We start from the raw sequence: 24,162 nt of genomic DNA on the forward strand, positions 1-24,162 counted from the left end.
GGACCTTGGTACTCATTGTGGGGAAAACCGGTTTGAATCCTGACTGCGTCCCTTATTTTCATAAAAAACTAAAAAAAACAATAACTTCAAGTAAAAACCAAAGTCACTCTTTGGTTGATTTGAAATAATTTTCATATATTATTACTCAAGTATTTAATTTCATTTAATTTTGTGAATTATTTTAAAAAAAGTAGTTTTTAAAGGAGCACAGAAGTCTTTATTCTTATAAAACATCACTTTTTGTTTTATTTTCCTGGTAAGTGTCTCTTGTAAAGCTTGTTACAGTTAATAAAATACATCTGGACCCCTGTTTGCCTTAGGCGTGCAGCCCGTCCCCCCCCATATATGCAGGCACATTCCTCATGCAAATTAATTGGACATGCAGGAAACCCCAGACCCCAAAGTTCATCAAAGCTCCTACTATCCATATTCAGACCCCCTGACCCAAGTACAGAAAATAGAAACCAAAGTATTCTATTGTCTTATAAACAACGTGACCCTTCTCTATTCAAGCACGTACACGTTAGTCAGGATGGGCAGATGGTGCGCACGATTGCACCAGCAAACTGATAAAAACGAGATGACGTCCATCTGCTTCCAAGATATGTGGGAAATTATACAGCAACTAGTGGAAAGAAATACACTGGCCCCTCGGTTTAAGCCAGTCTGTTGCTGGTCATCAGATATCAGAGATGCTGAGGTGATCATTACTGAAATCCAGAATCACATGGTGTTGAGAAACTAATGGTGTTTCTGCTTCCATGGGCACCAGCTGCAAGAATCAACTGTGAGGTTCCTCACGGGAGTCTGTTCTTCTCAGGATAGCAGGTAGATAAATACATACATACATCAAATCATTAAATAAATAGATCAGTGAAATAAAAGTGCAGTGCTTTTTACTGATACACGACCAAAAGCTTTTGAGAAATATTGTGAACACTAAAAAATGGGGAGCGATATAAGATTTCTTTTCATATATAATGAGAAGGCACGCTGGCAGGATGGCTAAAGCTGAGTATATATGTTTATTTCAGGTTGTTAGGTGTCATGCCAAGCTCTCGGGACCCTGCATGGGCATGCCATCCCCTGTCATAGTCTGACCGCTAAATAGAATTACTATTTACTGTTTGTGGTATTGAGATTATTGTCTTTTTTAAAGGAGATTGGAGTAACTTGGGCAATAGAACATGATTTGTTAGGCTATTACATGCTATAACGCTTTGCATGTCATCCATGGTTGTTCACTGGGTCATAAATTAACACTTGCCAAGTGCAAATGTAAGTAAACTGGCTTTGGCAAGTAAATGAAATGACCAGATGGCTGGTAATTCTTTTAGCAATTTTAACATACATGGGTAAATACAATGCAAGAATGATATTTTTATTAGATTTTTTAATACAATTGCAAGTGAGAAATAGAACTTTTAACTAAACGGGAAATATACCATCAAAAGTTTTCATTTATTTATTTATTTATTGTCATAGCTCCAGAAATGAGGTGGCACACTTGTGACATTATACCACTGAAAGGAAACAAGAAAGGCAAGTTTTTTTTGTTTAGTTTTTTCTTGTGGGGATGGGTGGCGTTTTACGAGAGTTTGGCTTAATTGTGATGCTGTGAACAACAATGTCCTGCGCTAATTGCTCCAACTATTCAAGGGACAAATGGCTAAATAAATCCATTGTTATAAAGTATTGTATATATATATATATATATATATATATATATACATACACCGGTATATGATGTAAAATATAGTTTCATGGCTGGTAAAAAAAATATTTATAGCATGAATCAATTACCTCATAATTTTAGACACTGGTTGTATATGTGTGTGTGAGCAAGTATTACACTTTCTGCTTACTCTAAATCATACTTGTTTTGACTGAATATACTGAAGAAATCTATAAACTGACCAAACTTGATCGTTTTTTAGAAGTGGAGGAAAGGCATTTCCCAAGGTCTTCATTCTGACTAAATATGCAATGGTTCTGGCTAGTGAATGTGTTAACTGGCCTAAGACAGTCTGGAGGAAACAAATGAATCATTATGGTGATAATGTGACAGCTTCATTCATTTACCAAGTCTGAAAATTTAAATATAAACTTGTTTCATAAGGTGGGAAATTCTTAGAGTAAAAACATTATTTTGGTAATACAGAGATAAGAAACACCACCTGACAATTCCTGTATTCTGTGCATGATTAGTGCACAGACATGCAAGTTCATCAGTGCACTTTCACTTATGTTATATTAAATTCCCATATGCTCGCAGTTTGGGTCACCATGCTCTGTGATGACTGGTGCCTGTGAAGGCCCTATAAAGCCTTTAGAAGAGAAACTTCATGAAGTTGTGCTCAGAAGAGAGTGACTGGCTGGTATCAAGTACTGAGGTGCTGTTTCAAATCATAGTGAGCTGCCTCACTGTATTCTGACATTTTTCATTGATAGCATCTATCCTTGCTGAAAAACAGCTTGTCTCTTAGCCTGACCACATAACCGCACTAGAGACTTAGAGGTTATCATGTTGCTAAGCTAATGCTAATTGCTGACTCAAATATCTTAACGCGAAAATACATAGTACACAGTATTAGGCAAATTTTTTTAATATATATAATTAGATGGAATTTTCATTGTTAAAGTTCAGTTTGCATTAGCTTAGCAGCATGTTAAACTTAGACTGTGTTGGAGCCAACTGTGAATAAATGTGTTCCTGCCATGTATGAAATACCATAATTGCAGGATGTCTACATATAAAAAGCGCTCACGTCCTCAGGCCTGATAATTACAAAATTCACAGAATTTTCTGAAAGCTTCAACTTGTACCACATGACCGCTGCAACGTCGTGCGGAAACACTCGAAATGCCAGTGGCTTCAGCAGTAAAAATGTACTTGCGCAGTTATTTATTTATTTTTAATAATCCTTATAATTGCCTATTGTTACTGTCTTAATGCAATTATTATCTGAATAGTGTAACTATCTAAAGTCCTGCTGCATAACGATTGTTACTTACTGCTGTAGTTTTGTCTATTGATAATTTTGCTGTAGAAATACATAATTTAGAGTCCGAGGACATGAATAGCTCCAAGTAGAACGTCTGGGTTGTCATCTCGCAAGTATGGTATTTACACCATGACATGCAATCTTGTGTGGTTTTGTTTTATGTAACAATTGGGACAATCCTGGATGAAACTTTTTTACTGATTCACAATGCACTCTGAGATATCTTATCCATGATGCATAAATGTAAGGATTTTGGCCAAAATCTAAGTAACCATTGCAAGACCACATCATTTTAGCTGTCTAATATTTGGAAAAGGGTGCACAAAGTGTCATGCATATGATGGCTAAAAATGCTGTCTAGCTAGGCAGCTCACTAGGGTTTGGGACAGATCCACAATGTGTCCAATACCGAGATTCATCCTGTAGAAACAGCAATCAGTTTTGTCTGTTATTCAGAAAGTAGGTGTGTTGGGGTAATTGCTGTTGGCCCAGTTCATCACTCCATTATTTGCTAAGTCAACTAGTTGTAGTATTCATGTTTCAGTCACTCACAGTGGCGGCCCCTCTTCATCTATGAAGCTGATATGCTCTGTGGTAGGCCTCTCTCCTGCTGCCCACTCTTGCATCTCAAACTCTAACTGAGGAGGTCCCGACCTGGGGTTCTGCGGGGACCAGGAAGTGCCGAAAGAGGCCTGGGTTTCTGGCAGGGAGTCCAGGGAGCAAGGCAAGGGTGGGGAGGTGTGTGGACAAGGAGGAGTGCATGACCGTGGCTGAATCCGAGGAGCGGTGTCAGCAGAGGAAGGGGACGAGGGAAATGGGTTGATCCCCAGCCTGTGGTCGCCAGGGGAGTTATTGATCGAGGGTGGTGCTGAGCAATGAGAGGGTGGTGGAGGTGGGGTGTCCTGTGAGGGGGGTCTAGGTAGCAAACCTCTGCTGTGACTGGCAGGTCGGTGAGGCCCTTGGCAGGGAGAGCAGGAAGTAGACTGGGAGCGGAAAGAAGGAAGCGAGGAAGAAAAGGTTAGAGATGGAGATGAGGGGTGATTGGTCTGCGGTGGCTGGGTCGGAGCTACCTGGCAGCCTGGCCCCTCTGTTTGGGCTGTCACTGGGGAAAGGAGAACTGGCAGGGAAGGTCCTCTCAAACAGCCAGCCGGAAAAACCTGAGCATGTGCTTGGTGTCTCTGAGGTGGGCTGGTGGGTATGAGGCAGCTGGGCAAGCCAATGCTTCCAGTTTCTGCGCTGTCCAATAGTAAGCATGTTGGCCTGAGTTGTGCAGACAGTGGGGCTGTGGGCGAAGGAGATGGTGGTGTGTTTATTGTTGGACCACTGCTACTGCTGGGAGACGGAGATATCGTTGGACTGATGGCTGTTAGGAGGGGTTGAGATCCAATGACAAGCAAGGGCCGGAGGAGACGTGTCATTTCCTGTAGCTCTTTGCTCAGCTGAGAGACTTGCTGGGATAGACTAGTCATCTGTGAATGAGATCAGTGGAATGTGAGCTATGGAAGAGATAGTTCTGGCAACAAAATCTGATTGGATGTTCTTCATTCAAAGCTGTTCCCGCACATCAGTTCAGTTCAATATTAATGCACCAACAGTTCGAATAAACTACATTAAACAACAGCGTGATTCTGATTGGTCATTCGCAACAATTTCTTTATAGTTTTTCTAGTTGCATGTCTCTCGTATCTCACTGTGGTCTCTTCAGGTCTCTGACTACTACTCAGACCAATACTCTGATTCAAATGAGCTGTTCTCTACTAGCTGTGCAATCATTTTAAAGATCTTTTATGTTTAAAAAGGTTTTATATTTATTTTGATTCAATGTGCTTGATTCAATTACCTCCTCGCTCAGTTTGGTGATGCTCTGCTTGGTCTCCAGCTGCTCCTGGTTCACTGCACACAAAACAGGGTAAGTTTAGATTGTTTCATATATTGAGTTTGTTGTAGTGATTAAGCATATTTTAAGGTGAGAGAATTAAAGGATTGGATACATGAAGGAAAGTTCACTGTAACACGGACCATTTTCTGACCATCTCACGCATACTACACACGAAACAGGTAAGATCTGCAATCTGATTGGTTGGCTTTATGTAATTTCTCTGAGGCCCTGTTTACACCTGGTATTAAGATGCGTTTTGTTCGATCAGATCACAAGTGGACGACGCTAAATACAGGTTTCCAGGAGCTTGTCCACTTTCGACCACTCCCAGAGGTAGTCGAAAAGGCATTCGACCAGATTGCTTTCGTAGTGTAGATGCTCATGTGATCCAATGTTTTCAAATAGCCAAGAAAAAAGACCACCAACTGATCTAACGCATAAACATTATGGGAAGTGCGCTAGCCAGATGGGATTTAAACTTTGTGGGCTGGAGACCCAAGTTTGGTTCGAAGACAATAAAAACATACCAAGTAATGTTGAGAATTTTCTCTAAACATTCCTGATTTCTAACACTGTGTTCGGCGTGGTCTTGCGGCTATCAGAGCAGTAACGAAAGCAGGCACGTTTATGTGTAAATTGTGAGAGCTTATTTTTTCCATTAGCCAAAACCTGTCCAAATTTGTCCAAAACCCATACATTTACCTGCCCATAGACCCTCCCCTTCAAGAAATCAGGACAGAAGAGGTTGACAGTGGACAAAAGAGACGGATTAAAACACCAGGTGTAAACAGGGCCTGAGTCAGGGTGCACCAGAATTCAAGTTGTTTGTAAATTTCCCATGCTGTTACAATGGATTCAGAGTAAGAATTAATAGCTGATATATATCCCTGGGCATGTGCAACAAAATATTCTGCTTTGCTTTGAGGTTTATATCCAATTTCAGATGTACCACCCCTGTGGATGTGTTAAAAAAAAATAGTTTAAAAATAGTTGGCAACTTTACATATTGGTCAGATGGTCCCTTCCTGTCTAAGTGGGCGGTTCTTGGCCAGAATAAGCTGCAGAATAAGTCTGACTGTGCAAGACAGTCTATTTTTGGAAATATCACTACACAATATTTCCTTCCAGAAATCGCATTCTGTCTTGTAGATGTGTTTGTACCTGGGGAAGGGGATGGGGGGCCGCTCTGAGGTAGGCTGGGACCGAACTCAAACCTTTGTGTTGAGCTGGAATTGCTTTCTGTCTCTATGCCGTCCACAAACCTGCAGAGATATTAGAAAAATCCACTGTTGTTCATGTGCAGCAGATCAAGGACTGGCAAGAGATTTAAGCAGTTTGGTTAAATGCATGATCATTTCAATATCTACATATAAAATGGAATATAAAATGCCTATATAGAAATGGATTCCTTTGGTTCCAGCTCACTAAATTGCAGCTTTGGGTAAGCTTTGATTTCTTAGTGTGAAATGGAAGAGCTAATCACTAGAGCAAGCAGTGATTCCACCCAAACTGGTTGCCATGGTAACTGGAAACTTATTCTAAATTATGAATATATAAAGTTCTTATGAGAGCCACCAGAGGGCAACAGCTCTTTGAGGATGTGATGTGAGATGTGGATGTGTACCTGGGGCTGAGTTCTGGAGGGGCGCTGCTGAAACTGACCACAGGTATCTGGAGGGTGGCGGGTCGCGTGTGGTCTGATGGAGGGCGGAAGGGGCGAGGGGGGAGGAGTGGCGATCGCAGTGGGGAGTTCAGGCCCCGGGTCAGGCGAAGAGGAGACCGTGGGGCTCTTGACACTGAGTTCTGCTCTTCATCATTCTCCTCGTCCTCACGGATAGCCGGAAGTTTCTTCACCAGACCGCCGTTGCTTTCCCAGTCCAGCTGAGAGAGACAGACCAGGATTAATAATGCTGTTGTCTAAATAATGGAGTGGATACACGTCTTTGACCAACAGAAATTAGTTTAATGATTAGAGCTTGGGTGATAGCACTTTATTATAGTATTTATGAGGCAGCACTGTATTTATGTTCTAATCTGTGTGGTTTTTTTTGCACAATTTTCTGTGAGGTCACATTAAATTAATCAAAAGTGACAGTAAAGACATTTATAATGTTTTTAAAAGTTTCTGTTTCAAATCAATGCAAATCACATATTAGCATGATTTCTGAAGGATCATGTGACACTGAAGACTGTAGTAATGACTGCTGAAAATTCAGCTTTGCCAACACAGGAATAAATTATACGCAGGAATCAAAGTAATTCAAAGGAACGCAATTACTGCTTTCGGTTAAATAAATGCAGCCTGGGTGAGCATAAGATTTCTTTCAAAAACATGAACGGTAGTGTATATATTAGTTTAAAAAACTTCCATTCTTAGTCTCGCATTAACAAAACGTAAAACACTGTCAATGTAATATTTGCATACCGAATAGTGATTGGCCCTGTCTCTTGCATGTATTTGCACACTAAACTGTGATCTTACTACAGTATCTATTTAGCCATATATAATCACTTTTACACTGCCATGATGCTGTGCCATTGTGTCGAACCTGTTACCTCCAACATTAACACCATTCTTCTGCTGCTTTGCAAGCACTAATATTTTCATTTGAATAGTCAAATCTAGTTATTAAAGAATTATTTATTTTTTGTAAAACCAGTCTTGGTCCTCAATAGCATGTAATTATAAAAATTATTTTCAAAATGGGTAGTAAAGAGTCATGACCAGTGCGTGGCAGAATAACACAGCCTGTTGATTATTCTTGTCCTTCTCTCCCTCTCTTACATGTTTCTCAACCTCTAGCTCAACTATCTGCATATTTTTCCATTGTGTTAGATTAAGGAACCTCAATTGGTTTCCTCCCAGAAAAACATTCTTCTTTATAGAAGCTGAAATTGATTTCGATTTCTTCGTTGTTAAACTCTCTCAGCACTGCATGTTCTTAGAATGTCTGCAAGCAGCGGTCTCCTGCAACACCGCAAAAGAGGTTGCAGAGAAGGGAGGCGGTACGGTTTATTTTTGTTTAGTCAAAACACATAAAAGATTGTGTCAATCACCGTCCTTCGCTATTGGATGGCAACACACACAGTCCTCATTCCTGTATTGCTAACTACTTCATCACATATCCAGGGAGGAAAGAGGCTGAAAAATAACAAAATTCAAGCTTATCTTAATTCAAATTAACATGGTTCCATTCATCTCCCCGGTCCCTTTCTTCCCATCCCTATGTTTGTTCTCCCCCATTCACTTTGACTGAAATCTCTCCATCTTTATCCGCAACCCCCCTCCCGTTCTCCGCACCCTGCCTCTCTCTTTCTTCGCATCTTGTTTTTTTCCCGTTCCTCTCATGATCTCCACCCCCGCGCTCCGTCTGCAGTCCCACACCCCACCTAAAGCAGAATTTATTTTTAGCCATCTCCTTCCAATCTTAGTAACACAGACCCCAGTGGCACAAGAGGAGTCTGTGTGCATGTGTGTAAGATGGTTAAATTGGTTTCTACAGAAGTTTTCACTTTCTTTCCCTCCCCTTCTCCAGAGAGACAGAAGGAGAAGGTGTTTATAATTAGGCATTTCCATGTCCCTCGAGTCACCAAATTCAGTCAATCACGGCTAAGTATAACCAGAGTGAGAGGAATGAATGCATTACCTTTCTCCTCCAAAGCCCTACTACACACACACTTATATATGTGATTCATGGGGACTCTCCATAGGGGTAATGGTTTTTATACTGTACAAACTGCATTATTCAATCCCCTACACTAAACCTACCCATCACAGAAAACTTTTGGCATTTTTTGAAAAATTAAAATAAAAACACCATTTAGATATTTTGTTTTAAGCTATTTGGTATACGAAGACATAGGATGAAACCATGTTATATTGTAATACACATCATGATGGTACACATTTGTGTCCTCATAAACCATATATAGCCTAAAAGAACAAGCACACACAGTGATAGTAATAGGGATGCTTCCCCAATAATCACTTCTATTCTCACCAGCTCTGCAATTGTATAAATGTATGTGTGAGAGTGTGTTCATTGGTATTCTGTGTGCGTTCTGGGGTTGAAATGAGCATCGATGTTGATCCGTTATGTGTCATGGCACAAACAAACTTGATTTTTACATTTTCTGATCGAAATGAGGTGATTGCATATGCGAAAGTCACTGCGAAGTCGGGGCATTTCTTTGCGGTTGCTAAGGTGTTCTGAGAAGCATTTAGCGCATTGTTATGCAGCTGCTAGGGTGTTGTCGGTGGTCTTTCAGGTCAAACAAGTCCCTTGATATTGCTTGGTAAAAACTGTACATCCGACCGAACACCTCTTGTCAACAACCCGCACGATTTGAGGTAGGTCATTTGAGGTAAGGTTGAAGTATCTTTTATACAGTTTGTTTACTGGCCACACCGCCAACCAACAGTAATGAATTTCTCTTTTCTTTCTTACTCGATCTCCCTCTTTCTCTCCTCAAACACAGCGATATCTTTCTACATGTGACACCTTGCAGAAGCAGCACTGCAGGAAAAAATGAAAAGGAGAGAAATGAGGCACCTCTCCCCCCCAACCCCGTGCCTCTCGCTTCAGAGCTATTTTTATCTGCCACGATCCAATCTTAGCTCGAGGCGTGGGGGACCCAGCCAACACGGAGTCCCCGCCTTCCCTCTGTGCTATTCTTAGTATCAGCACACACTCCAAACCGCAGCCTGCTGCTATTCCTGTCCTTGCAAGTTACACTCAAGGCTGGGAAAACGTGTGTGTGTGTGTGAGGGCGCATGAGAGGGGTCTCGTGCACAGGCAATACATGTGCATCCTGAAGATGAGGGGGGTAGTGGCTTTATCCAAGTCAGGGAAAGGACACTGACTTAAAGAATGTGCCGAAGAAAGGAAAGATGCCGAAGAAAGGAAAGATGCCAAAGACAGCAGATGGGGAACCATTTTGTATTCTGCTGGTTGTGGATGTGGGTAATGCAGCGTTACACACACATACCTCCAGTCTGTAGGTCACGGCTCATGAATTCATTGAGTAACTCTGCACTCTACATGCACAAAATCACTATGGTCAACTGGGCTTGTGGAAGTGGAACGAATTTTTTTAGCGTTTGTATTCATATTTCATTTTTTTATTATTTTTTTATTATAAATGACACGTTCACACCAACACAAATGTTCTGCCTGAAAATTCAGATTTTTGCATGAGATTTGTCTGTTCAGCAGGCGGTCTGAATGAACATGCTAATTTAGTCTCTGATTGTAAGTGATGCTTATAGACCTTAAGCGCTAGAGAAACAAGCGTGCAGCCATCTTTAGAATAGTGTCTTTGAACTTCCGTTTTTGCGGTTGCTCTGTATATTTCTATGGCATCGCTGTCGGGGAGTAATTAGCTGGTGAAGTGGATTTACTTATTGTAAAGTTAACGAATGTTATCATGAGGATTGTAATGTTTAAAATGCGCAACTTTCTCTTTCTAATTCAATTGTCATGGAGAAGTCAAACAGTATGAAACAGCCATTGAGATTTTTGTATTTGCTATGGTGTTTATCAAACAACACCAAATACAACATTTCTTTTGCAGAAAGCAATTTTGATAAATATCCGTAACCAAACCGTTATGGTTACCACTGATTTCCATTGTATGAAAAAAAAAAAAAAAACATTTCTAAAAATGTTTTATATTCTGTATTAGACAAGTTTGGAACAACATGAGGGTGAGTAAATGATGACAATTATAAATTTATACATCCCTATTTATAGCTCTATATTCTTATTATAGATAACGTGTTTCTATTTTATGATAAAAATCTGAAGCAAAATTGATACAGCAGAGAATATGAACCATAATACATGTTCATGAAGGTGACTGTACTATGTTTGTCTATTTGAATGATGCACTATTTATAGGACTCATATCAGCTCCACAGCACAACCGTACAATATTGATAATCCAATCCGAGGCGATGTATCGACTCCTGACCTGTACTTTCAAGGTAATTGCCACAGTCCCTCATGCACATGATTCAGGCTAAAAAAAGCTCTATTGTATGCACACACTCCTTGACCTTTACAGTCATATATGTAAAATCGAAAGATTGTTGCTCTTTTCCCCATATACCGTAATGTGTGCTTGCAAGCATCACTCACGTCAGCTCCACTGCCCTCCCGGAGGTTATAGGTGAGATCGTGCTGAATTTCGCTGACAAATTTCTGGGCATATTCAGGATAGAGGCGCAGCACCTCTCGCAGTCCTTTCAGGCTGATGTACTGCAGGTCGCAATATGTCAGAGCTTTCACGTTTGCGTTGGTCTTGATCACCTGCTCTTTTGTCAGCGAGTCCGAGCCGATCAGGTCCCCTTTTCCTATTTGAGAAAAGCATATATAAATTCATTTGTTAGTGCATTTAATTTTGGTTAACAAACTTATCCTTTGGATTAGAATATATTGTGGCTGTATCGATATTGGCCAAAACTATTTTTTTATAATCATCTCATCTGTATTAATTGTACTAATACTAATAGGCCAATATTGGAATAATATATTTTTTCCCACTTTGAACAGTAAAAATGTATATTCTAGGTTTTTAAATGGCTAAAATGCTAAATGGACACTTTGCAGCTCTTGCTGTTGTAACAAGTATATTTTAAGGTTCTGATGTGGCTTAAACAGGTATTGTCATGTAGCATTCATAAGTACGCAATCAAAGTTGCATAATAATCTTGCCAATATATTGTGTAAATGTGTAGAGACAAGTAAACAAAAAAGCTAAGAATGTCAATCAAATTTAGATGCTAAAATTATAAGCAAAAAAAAAAGTTTCTGTTCTGGGTTTGAAAATGAGACTCAGGAGGGGCACACAAGGCAGCATAGAGGCTAAAAATATGTTCTTGTTTGGTGCAAAGGGACTGTGAAAGCAGTGACAAATTCTGAAGTGTGCTGAAGTGTCAAAGCAGTGCATTCTGGGAAGGCACACAGTGGAGGCAACTGAGTTCAGCAGCACTAGGAGAGATATGGGTGGTGGACCATATGTGCATCCTTCATTAAGTAAGCAGGTGTGGTAAAAATGCATGTGCCATGTGTGCGTGTTTTTGCATGTTTCTACTGTCATGTTTACAAAAGCTCAACAGATCTCGTTTTTAAGATAACATGTCAGAGCCCAATTACAGCAGATTGTTTTATATATTTTCATTCAGCTGGCAAAAGCACTTTTCTCTCTCATTCTCTATCTTTTAGTTGCTCTTTTACCCCTTGTTCTCTTCTGCTTCCGCATGCGAGTAAACTTTTTATTTTATTTATTTTTTATCATTATTTTTATTTTGTTTTTGATTTGTGTGCAACACGTTGGTTGTTTTGATTGATGTGGATATTGTAAAAATATTAAATAATAATAAAAAAATAATAAAAAATAAAAAAATAAAAAAATATATATATACAGTGAGGAAAATAAATATTTGAACACCCTGCTATTTTGCAAGTTCTCCCACTTAGAAATCATGGAGGGGTCTGAAATTGTCATCGTAGGTGCATGTCTACTGTGAGAGACATAATCTAAAAAAAAAAAATCCAGAAATCACAATGTATGATTTTTTAACTATTTATTTGTATGATACAGCTGCAAATAAGTATTTGAACACCTGAGAAAATCAATGTTAATATTTGGTACAGTAGCCTTTGTTTGCAATTACAGAGGTCAAACGTTTCCTGTAGTTTTTCAACAGGTTTGCACACACTGCAGCAGGGATTTTGGCTCACTCCTCCACACAGATCTTCTCTAGATCAGTCAGGTTTCAGGGCTGTCGCTGAGAAACACAGAGTTTGAGCTCCCTCCAAAGATTCTCTATTGGGTTTAGGTCTGGAGACTGGCTAGGCCACGCCAGAACCTTGATATGCTTCTTACAGAGCCACTCCTTGGTTATCCTGGCTGTGTGCTTCGGGTCATTGTCATGTTGGAAGACCCAGCCTCGACCCATCTTCAATGCTCTAACTGAGGGAAGGAGGTTGTTCCCCAAAATCTCGCAATACATGGCCCCGGTCATCCTCTCCTTAATACAGTGCAGTCGCCCTGTCCCATGTGCAGAAAAACACCCCCAAAGCATGATGCTACCACCCCCATGCTTCACAGTAGGGATGGTGTTCTTGGGATGGTACTCATCATTCTTCTTCCTCCAAACACGGTTAGTGGAATTATGACCAAAAAGTTATATTTTGGTCTCATCTGACCACATGACTTTCTCCCATGACTCCTCTGGATCATCCAAATGGTCATTGGCAAACTTAAGATGGGCCTTGACATGTGCTGGTTTAAGCAGGGGAACCTTCCGTGCCATGCATGATTTCAAACCATGACGTCTTAGTGTATTACCAACAGTAACCTTGGAAACGGTGGTCCCAGCTCTTTTCAGGTCATTGACCAGCTCCTCCCGTGTAGTTCTGGGCTGATTTCTCACCTTTCTTAGGATCATTGAGACCCCACGAGGTGAGATCTTGCATGGAGCCCCAGTCCGAGGGAGATTGACAGTCATGTTTAGCTTCTTCCATTTTCAAATGATTGCTCCAACAGTGGACCTTTATTCACCAAGCTGCTTGGCAATTTCCCCGTAGCCCTTTCCAGCCTTGTGGAGGTGTACAATTTTGTCTCTAGTGTCTTTGGACAGCTCTTTGGTCTTGGCCATGTTAGTAGTTGGATTCTTACTGATTGTATGGGGTGGACAGGTGTCTTTATGCAGCTAACGACCTCAAACAGGAGCATCTAATTTAGGATAATAAATGGAGTGGAGGTGGACATTTTAAAGGCAGACTAACAGGTCTTTGAGGGTCAGAATTCTAGCTGATAGACAGGTGTTCAAATACTTATTTGCAGCTGTTTCATACAAATAAATAGTAAAAAAAATCATATTTCTGGTTCATATTTTGTGATTTCTGGATTTTTTTTGTTTTGATTATGTCTCTCACAGTGGACATGCACCTACGATGACAATTTCAGACCCCTCCATGATTTCCAAGTTGGAGAACTTGCAAAATAGCACGGTGTTCAAATACTTATTTTCCTCACTGTATATATGGGAGTAACTTCCATTAACTTCCATGGGAGTAACTTCCATTAAACTGTAAACAATCAGTGAAAGCCCTTCTCTATGAATGCAATACATTTTTTATTTTTTTTTAACTGGGTACAAGGAAGTGAGATTATTCTACTCAACCTTTAACCATCGAACATTAAACAAGAAAGTGTAAAAGCATTAACAAATTACTACTTCGTGCATTGCAGTGAATGGGATATTTTCTGAAGTAAATCGGGAGCGCAGACCGTTGTCTTTTTTCATACTGTTACAGCAGAATACAAAGAAAAAAAGAAAATAATCAATAGGAAAGAACGCAGCAAAATACCAAGCGTTACGGTATTCTTCTGACGACTGAAAATAAAACTAAGCAAATTCAGTCAAACTGGCAGATAAGGATTATTTGTAGAGCAACCATATGATTTGAAATGATTTGTTTTGGACTTTTTGAGTGGAAGTTCCCCAAACCAGAAGAAGATGGATACAGCCATGTTATATTAGGTGTCCAAGATCTATATTATAATTATTATTGGTTGCTTTGGTCTCTAGAAGACCTCATTAGAGAGCCAAAAGCATGTATGAATCATAGGACCTGTCACTGACGGTAATTACTGACTGCGCTTTAAAAGGTCAGCTGGAAATGGGGTCAAAGTTGAAATTGTTTGAACTTTGGCCTCCATGTTATAGAGCTTGACTAGCATGCATTGCAGCATTAAGGGATAGACTGTAGCTGACGCTTCAATCCATAGAGCATCAAGCAACATTGACGTCAGTCATGTGACAGGGCCTTAACAGGAATCTCTCTCTCCAACTTTTTGCTTCCTCCTTTCCTTGTCTTTATATATTTGCGTTCTACTTTCTTTCTTTCTGATTCAGTCTCTCGTTCTCATCACAGCCCCGACAGACTGTAGCTCTACAGTGCAATAACAAGTGTAATCTCATTGCAAGGTGACATGAGTCTAGGTGGAGGAAGCCATTTCATATCACAACTTTAATTAAGACAATCACTCCCACTCCAACTGCAGCTCAGGGACGTCTGCGTGTGTATATATTGGTCTGGTTCTGAGAATAAGTGTTTATTGCTGTCTGTCTTGACTAATCATTCGCTTGCATTTCATGCTTAATTTTTTATCAGTCATTGCCAATTTGCTCTCTCTCGCTCTCTCTCTCTCTCTCTCTCTTCCTGTCTCTCTCTCTCTCTCTCTCTCCTGCTGTCTCTCTGTTTTCCTGTCTGTTTGTCTCTTATTCTCCCTCTCTCCAGTATTCTCCAGAGCCCCCGTGAATCCCCGGGTCAAGCTGTCAGATCGATAACGCCACAGGAAAGTGCCATTACTTTGCGTGTGTGCAGGTGGTGTGTTTTCAACATCAAACGCACATCCTCCAAACAGTCTCTTGATGACAGTGAGTAAACATGCATTCATTCACAGCTCTGCATTTCCTCTTCCTTTGAAGACAATAGTCTTACACTCAAATAATATTTACGCATCAATTCATGATCTATGTATTTTAATTCCATTTAAAATTGGAATTTGGAATACAGTCTTACAATAAACTTAATGTGATGCATCTTTTTCAGTCATACATAAATTAAACAAGTAAGATTTTTGTAATAGTGCTAATAAACTAAATGTGTTTTAAATACAAAGTAATCAGGTTTATAATTATCATAAATAAATCCAATTTTCTATTTCTATCTCTAATGGCTTGTTCAAAAACTAACAATGTAAATAATTTGTTTTTATACTCATACATTTAATTGTTTTCACGACGAACAAGATTTACGCTGATTCCAAACTATTTGAATAAATGCGAATTTAAAAATCGTTGATAATAAACTATGCCATGATTTTTTTCAGAGCAGAAATCTTACCAGTGTTGCTCGTTTCATGACTGACACATGTGTGCATCACATATGGATTTTTAGTTAATGTTAAAACTGTGTACATCAAATGGATGAAAATTTTATTTGCAATTAAAATACATAAGTTTAAAATGTAGGCCTAAATATGGGTTATATATCTTATGTTCTAATGGTCCATTCACACCGTAATGAAACTGGAAGTGTGAGATTTATATATGTAGAAAATATAAAGTCGGCAACACCTAAGCTCCAAAATTATCAAAAATATTTATTTTCAAGACAGCTATCGCATAGCGTATGTTACGTTTCGAGCACGCAGGCTCTTCATCAGACTATTTCAGACTACTGTTCTTGCGTGCTCGAAACGTAACATACGCTATGCGATAGCTGTCTTGAAAATAAATATTTTTGATAATTTTGGAGCTTAGGTGTTGCCCACTTTATATTTTCTACTTGTTGGTTTCTTAGTCGAGCACCCTTTTGAGACTGATGTGCGTGCTTTTGTTTCATTTTTCTTTGAGATTTATATATGACAATAAATGTTATACCCAATGGCAACATGTAAATACTGTCTACTGTATGTAGGATGTTTTGGAACATAGTTCTAGTGCGCAGAGTGAAGGAAGTGTGTCTTGATGCGTTTATTCCCTCTTACTGCATGTTCCTTTTCTCATTCCTTGATTCAGTCCCTCCTACATTATTTTCCATGTGTGTTGAGATCTATGGCTCTTGCCTTCATGTGTCAGCATGTATTAATAGTAAAAGTACATTAATAAGGCATTAGCCATCAATTATTTAGTGTTTGTGAGAGAGAGATGGATGTGGCCTAGCAGCACGCCAATATTTGATTGATCAGAGCAATAGAGTCCAGGCATTTGGAGATAAAGAGAGCCACACACACACACACACACACACACAGGAACCTTTAGCTCAGCGAGAGCTCAGCTCATCGTCTATTGTGACCTTTTGAGAGCCTTTATTTCCAGATTAACTGTAGGCACTGTATGACAAATAGTTTATTTATGATGGGAAAACTGTAACATCTGAAACAATTATTTTTTTTTGCCCTTTGGTCTGAAGCAGCATTTAAGGCACCATGTAAATAAATGTTATATATAAATAATGCTTGCTATATTATATCGGGATATAATTCTACATATCACATAATCTAGTACAAATCATTATCCTTAGTCCAACAAATATGTATGGTCCAACTGGTCCATGCTCAGATAAAAGAAGAACAACACAGTAAAAGTTTCATCGTCCATCAACGCTCACAGCTGTTGTCTTCCAGTAAAAAAAAAAAAAAAGAGGCACCTAATACCCTCAAAGGCAAACAGACGATGTCTGAGACAGAGCTGCATTGATGTTACATCTCAAACAGCACAGCAATTGCCAATAACATTGGCCCCTACGGTCTGGTGCATCACATAAGATAATGATTATGAAAACAATCCTTGGATTATGAAGAAATGAAGGAGGTTCTCCTTGTGTGCAAGGCTTAAGACTCATACTGTATATGGCAGCAACAAACATTGTGCACAGTCTCCAAATCTAAAATACATATTCTTTTGACATTTGCATCATCTGTAAGACAAAACCTTATCCTACCTTATTTTTTTGTTAAATTTTTTAACATTTGGTTTTGAAGGTACAGAGCCCCACACATGACACGTAAAAAAAAAAAAAAAATGTATATCGTGGCCACAAATTAACAATTTGCTCTCACAACTTACTAATACTTCAGCACGTTTTACTAATTAGTTTCCCCGTTTTAAGTAAATAGTGCGCACGATATAATTATTTGCCCCCTCGTTTAAATCATGGCCACCTTGTAATAATTTGTTCCCTTGTTTTAGTTGAATCAAAATGTGGGAACAAATTAGATCAAAATGGCTACGGATTTCTGAAACGAGAGAACTAATTAAGTCGTAGGAACGAATTCTTAATCTGTGGCCACGATTTAACTAAAATGAGTGTACGAATTCTTAATCCTATATCCTTTTTTTTTTTTTTTTGGTCTGCATGTCGTCCGGGGCTTTGTAGAAATTACATGAGAGTATACAATGACAAAATTAATTTTTGGGTGAACCATTTTCTTTAAAGCAAAAAAAAGTGCATATGTAAATATGTATTTTACTTATCATTCACATTTAGGTTAGGAGCTTATTATGAAGATTCCTAATGCTATTGGCCGAAGGCAGTTTCGCCTGCTGTTATCATACTTCTAAAAGCTTCCCATCAGGATTTTTGAAGGGCCTTTAAGCTATGTACAATTCCCATGAATACTTCCAGATGAAGCAGAAAGGTAAGCACCGTTTTATTAAATTACCCATAAACAAAATCTATTTATGACAATGATTTCTATTTAAAATAAAACCACAAGCTTCTTTTTTTTTTTTTTTTTTTGCTTCTGTTTACATGCTTTTCTTTCCTATCATTCCTATTATGTATGTGTTTTTATTATTAGGTTTTTATCTATGGGACTGAAGCAAATTGATTAGCGCTGCATGACATTGAAAGGTCCTATGTAAATTCAGCTCATAATTACAAGCCATTAAGGATATCAGCAAAGGCATTTTATCACTGATCTATGTATCTGTTGTGACCATTTTCAGAGCCATATTTTTTTAATCTGTTTTCAATTCAGACGTTATTTCACAATTTTAGCAATGTGTTACATTTGTAAGGACTGATTTTCCTGCTAAGACCAAACTCACCCTGCAAAAAAGCCATAAAACGCACCCTGGACAGAAGATAGCAAAGACAGAGCACAGGACAGACCTGCATTATTGAGTGTGACTTGTTTGAGCCTGTCCAAACTTTTCTTCTTCCTAATCTCTGCATCCCCCTCTCCCTCCTCCCTTCCTCTTCTCGTGAGTCAAGTCACCAAAAGTTCACTAAGAATGTCTATATATCACATATGAAGTATCTTGTGAATCTATTGTTTTTCCTTTTCATGTTTGGTATCATTTTAAGTGTCTCAGTGCGATTGGTAAAATGGTCTTAATTAATTTCATTGCAATCATTGGTTTAATGAGAAAGATTGAGAACTTAGGAGAACCCTTTTCTCCTCTCTGGGTGATGTCTCTTCAAGATATCTCCCGAAACCAGGTGTTACCCTCTGGGGTACATGAATTGACCCAAAACCACTCCAAACTATATTTGTATAACCCTTTTGTTCTGGTCTGGACATTTAAGGGTAGGTGACAGAGCAGTCTTTGGGGACCCTTTGTGTTTTCCTGTTGGAAAACACTGACACACCACTGTGTGTCTCTGTCAGGAATGCATTGCTTACTTTTAGAGTCATCTTTGAGTAAATGATGTCATGTATTTATTATTTCTGAATTGGTTTTTAATCATTTACTTGTGTAATTGGCGTGATACATTTTTACCTGACAAATAAATGTTACATCTTGATTCATTCTGCATTTTTCAGAAATCATTATTTCCAGAAGATTAAAGCCACAATATGTAACTTTTTTGCTTTAAAAATAGCAAAAATCACTATATCTATGTTATATATTTTTTTTTAGTTGTGTACATACATTATCCCGACTGTTTCCAACAACTTTCAAACCAGGAGAAATTTGTAATTTAATTCGAGAAACGTCCCGTTTCTTTATTTCCGTTTTGTCGCCGTCAATGGCGTCATATCCGCGTTGTCCCTGGTTTCCGCTCGTACTGCCATGGCAACCAGTGCTGCGTTCCAGTCCACTTTTAGACACGCACTTGCGAACTTCCCTAAGCACTTCCCCTTGGGGGAATCCCTGCCGCCATTTTGAAGTGCGTTCCACTTCGTGAAGTGGACGAGGGAAGTTTATATGGACAGACCCTCGTTCCCTCGATTTTGACAGAGGGAGCGAGTCTGCTTCAAATGTACACTTCAGGCACCTATATGTCCCACAATGCAGTACGATTGTGACGTCACCACATATCTCATCTAATCACCGCCACAACAGACAACTCTATGATATATTAATAATATATTTTTTAATTTAAAACAACCCAAACACACCTATAAACATTTGGATGCTGCATTAAACAAATTCTTAAAGGGAAACAAAATGTAAATAATAAATCAACTCCACAGCTGATTCCAAGTGATCAAGGGCTTAGGACGTTCCATTTCAGCCCATTGCAGTTTCCGCCAGTAGTGAGCACTCGCAATGACGTACATCCGAGTGAACGAGACAGAGGGAAGTTTGCGAGTGAAGGGCATGACAATTTTGGACTGGAACGCAGCACAGAGCTATGAACCAGAGCCCTCTGATAGTAACCAAAGCGACTGACGGTAGTTCGCAATGTCTATTTGCACGCTGTTGTTGTTTCGTTCAAACATTATGGACCATGGCAAGCAGACTTTGGATACAAAAGGAGAACTAAAACGAGAATCAATATCAGCGCGGTGTTTTCGAGATGCCTAGAGCTCCCATAGACAGTATATAAACGAGAGCTCCACGTCCGAGACTTCGACCGCTTCTACATGTACTTTATTAAACAGGTGAGCACATTTACATAAAACTAATCAATGTTATATAGCTCAACATGATGAAATGTTAGAATATGATCTGTATGTTATTCTAATTTTGATCTAGCTTACTGCTAGTCTCATACAGACAAACTAACACATACATTTCAACACATTCAAATGCAGTTTAGTGTGACAGTGTAATGTTAGACCAAGTGAAACAACGCTGCGTTACCTCACAAGTTTAATTTGTCTAATAAACTGACCTGTGACTGTGAGTAGTAATTCTGCACTCGCGTGTAACGTTAGTTCGGTAGAATGAAATGTCCATATTCCTTATGCGGGACTCGCGTCGCGTGTGAAGCTGATAGCTGTCTCTTAGCAATCCCGAACTGCTTCATATCACAGTCATGATAAAAGCATCGATGTATTCAGTCATCCATAAACATTATTAGATCCATAGATTAGATCGGTCGGCTTGACGTTGACGACAAGATCCATAATTCTTAGCAAATGTTGCGTGATCAAACTACGCTTTTGTTATTGTAAATAGGTTAGCGACCCCTAGTGGCGAAAAATTCCATACTGTACGTTTAAAGTGCAGTCTGGTGTTTCCGCAAATCTCTGTCCAGGATAGATCAAACCGAAGGCACTATGAATGGAGCATGGGGCACATCATAGGGAGACCTTCCGATTTCTGACTATCACTGACTTAGCACGTTGCAAGCTCGCAACTATTAAAAAAAATTACACCTTTGTTATGAGTCAGCAGTGAGCGGCCGCTTAGGGTAAAATAGTTGCACTGTATCCTCTGACTATTTCAGGACTGGCTAGTTTGTGATCGTGAGCGCACATTCGCGACGTGACACTGGGTCCTTAATGAACGAATATTTGAAATTATGAGATGCTCAGAATCATCAAAGATCTAAAATGTATTCATAATCAATATTTATAATTATTTTCTAATCAGAAACACGATCTAAATTTGATTATCATTTGAAATGGAGTCAGATTAAGCGTAGAGCTAAAGTAATATTGAAACTAAATTCCAATAAATTAAGTGAACTTCACTGGAGCGCTGAAAAGACATACACGCATTATTCCTTCGCCCACCGTTGGATTCCGTCGTTGGGCCAATGGGTGGTCTTTACACATTTATAAAACATGAGGCACAGATTTTTTTTTGTTTATGAAATTATACAATTTTAATATAGGCCGGGGCTAGTTGTCACAAGAATATCACTGCATAAAGAACAGTCTTCCTAACTTGTCCGGGAAGCAGACACACTCTGTCAGTTCAAATCTAGACTAAAAACACATCTCTTTGACCTAGCATACACATAACACATAAACTTCTGTAATTCAATGTTAGGCTGCATAGATTAGGTCAGCCGGAACCGGGAACACTCCCCATAAATCCTGATGTACTCGTTACATCATAAGAAGAATGGTGTCTACGCTAATATTAGTCTCTCTGTTTATCCCCAGGTTTACCGCAGTCCGCCGGATCCAGGCCGTATCCAGATCTGATGAAGGACCTGCGCCTGGACACGACGACAATGCAGTCCTGAAGTTTCAACTAGTCTCTGCCCTGTGAAGGCCCCCTTCTCCTTCCCTTTACCTCTGTACAGATATAATGTTGTCAAAATAGTTCTGGTTCACATGGCTACTCGGAAGCGATAAATAATTCTGCGAATGAGCGGGCCGGAGCGCATTAAGGGTTTTCTGTTAGAACGGTGTTGTGCAAGTGGCCCCTAAGTTAATAACTAATGATATTTGCAACGGAAGTGATCGATCAAAACTAACTTTAGCTGGACAAAAACTTTATCCTAGAGCTGCTGTAAAGCCAAAACAATCTGTTACTTTAATTTCCTATTATCACTGTAAAGCTGCTTTTAAACAGTCCATATTGTTAAAAGCGCTATATAAATGAAGGTGACTTGACTTGACTTTTCTCCAGCAGGCATTATCTATGTTGGCTTCAAATCTAATCTAATTTAATCTAGTTAAAAATCGATAGTTATATTAATCATATCTAAATAATAATAATAATATCTAAAACTATTATTCTCAAATCCCTGCCAATACATTACAGGTTTTATAGGGTTCGGCATGTGTTAAATTAACTGTATATTTTTGCATTTCAGCCTAATTGAAAGTTTTAATGTTTAGCTAGTAGACGTCATCAGGGTGCATTGTGTAATATCACTAGATTTGCAGAAGAAAGAATACATTTATGCTGACGTTATTTCTGATTCTATTGTTATTTGTTATAAAAAGGTAACTTACAGGGTGGTTATTGCAGCAACCAGTAGGCTAAGTGACACATAGGCCACAAAATCATCCATCCTCATGGTTTCACATCTGGGCTGCCTGCCCAGCTCATTAAGCACTACAATACCATAAAAAGCACTGACCTTTTCTAGTGCAGTGTACTCTGCAGTGCTGTGATATTCACACATTTCCAAAATTTAAACAGAAAATATCTCTGTTAACTCACGCTATCAACTGACTCAAATTCGATTGGCTATACTAGATCTGCCTGCAGATATGCACGTTATGCCAACGTTATGCACGTTATGCCAACATTTTCCTTCACATAAACTTTAAAGTACAGGACTGGAGAGAATGTTAGTAATGCGATGTAAGTGTGGGAACTACAGACACTGTGCATGGAATAGCAATTACAGACTCAAGTACATGTGAGCTGGATTTCTAATGTCTCTTATGGCATGAAACCACAAGGTAACATCAGAATGCAGGCTTCATATTTCAACCAGCTATTGGTGAAGGACGCTCTTAGGTCAGTCAATTGCTCAAAAGCAACATATAGCTCATGGGGAAAAAGAGGAATTTGTAGGTATCAGATGCTGTTATGAAAGCTGCCAAAAGAGAAATAATTTAAGGGATCATAGTAATCCAAAAGGTAGACAAAATTATTCTGCCTTCTAAGATATCTTGTTTTGGCTAAGAAGGCAATCTCAGAATGCATTACCATGAGCTCAGTGAAAAAATCCTTTCAAGGTGCCGGACCAGTCGAGAAACACAGATTATAAATGTTTCATTTAATACCTAAATCATAGATACAAAATGTGTGTTGTTTATGCTCTATAGAGTACTGTGTTGTTAGCTTGTTAACGTTTTGGAACTAAGTGTGAGTCGAAACTCCGGGGGACTTTGTGCTAAGAGCACTTTGTGTGATGAACATGTTAATAATTTAGCATATTGCTGGGCATGTGCAGTTCATTTTAATATTATGTACATGTTTGATTTTAATGCTATTTGGATGATTAAAAAAGTATTGTGTTGTAAAATATACATCCTGAAATAAAATCTTTGATAATTTAGGTCCATATGTTATGACGTTTCATTTCAGTTAGAATGTTGCCTTTAGATGAGGTCACATAAGCGAAATATCAGCATCATTTCACGGCAAAAAGGTCCATTGTCAATAGTGTAGCAATGAACACAGAATGCCATTTCAAACCAAGCATCTTTCTGTTGGTCAACATGACAAATTCGCTTGACCAACTTGCGAGCAAAATCTGCATGTGGAACTTTTTCACCCTTGCTTGAAACAGATTCCTATTGAAATTACTTTATTCCGACTGAATACAGAATACATTTACAAAAACAGTAAATGTGACCGCACCTTTAGAAGGTAGTTGCCTAGGCAGGCACCTCTCTAGATTTTGGAACTGAGCTTGTATGTTTTGGCATGTCATGTAAGAAACCGTACATATCCACATCATCAACAGTAGCTGAATCTCACAGATAATTTATGCATTAATATGCTTAACAAAGGAAGACAATTAATGAGAAAATGAACCCAATGCGCCGATTGTGCCCGTTTAAAGGGGGGAGGGGATAGTTACTGTTCAATAGACTTGAAAA

At 39.0% G+C, this 24,162-nt stretch overlaps 1 protein-coding gene and 1 long non-coding RNA gene across 5 annotated transcripts in view; one reads left to right on the plus strand and one right to left on the minus strand.

Annotated features, from left to right (window-relative positions):
- Window positions 1-50: 50 nt before the first annotated feature.
- The window catches only part of kcnh3 (potassium voltage-gated channel, subfamily H (eag-related), member 3), a 134,064-nt gene continuing 109,952 nt past the window's right edge, over window positions 51-24,162 (minus strand). For both annotated transcript variants that reach the window (XM_082176365.1, XM_082176366.1), the window contains exons 11-15: window positions 11,025-11,239; window positions 6,509-6,765; window positions 6,046-6,146; window positions 4,846-4,898; window positions 51-4,474 (exon numbers count right to left, since the gene is read on the minus strand). In XM_082176365.1, the coding sequence (XP_082032491.1) occupies window positions 3,554-4,474; window positions 4,846-4,898; window positions 6,046-6,146; window positions 6,509-6,765; window positions 11,025-11,239 (1,547 nt within the window). In that variant the 3' untranslated portion in view covers window positions 51-3,553. The remainder of the gene's footprint in view (window positions 4,475-4,845; window positions 4,899-6,045; window positions 6,147-6,508; window positions 6,766-11,024; window positions 11,240-24,162) is intronic.
- On the plus strand, window positions 8,527-23,595 carry LOC309503670. 3 transcript variants are annotated; one of them, XR_014207803.1, is made up of 4 exons: window positions 8,527-10,870; window positions 11,780-11,921; window positions 15,198-15,337; window positions 17,955-23,595. It is a non-coding gene; the product is annotated as an uncharacterized lncRNA (long non-coding RNA). The 3 variants fall into 3 exon arrangements; XR_014207804.1 differs by having other exon boundaries at window positions 8,527-9,844; window positions 10,785-10,870; window positions 11,780-15,337; XR_014207802.1 differs by having other exon boundaries at window positions 11,780-15,337.

The sequence above is a fragment of the Leuciscus leuciscus genome, assembly GCF_965113295.1.
Source record: "Leuciscus leuciscus genome assembly, chromosome: 7".
In the NCBI taxonomy this organism is placed as follows: Eukaryota; Metazoa; Chordata; class Actinopteri; order Cypriniformes; family Leuciscidae; genus Leuciscus; species Leuciscus leuciscus.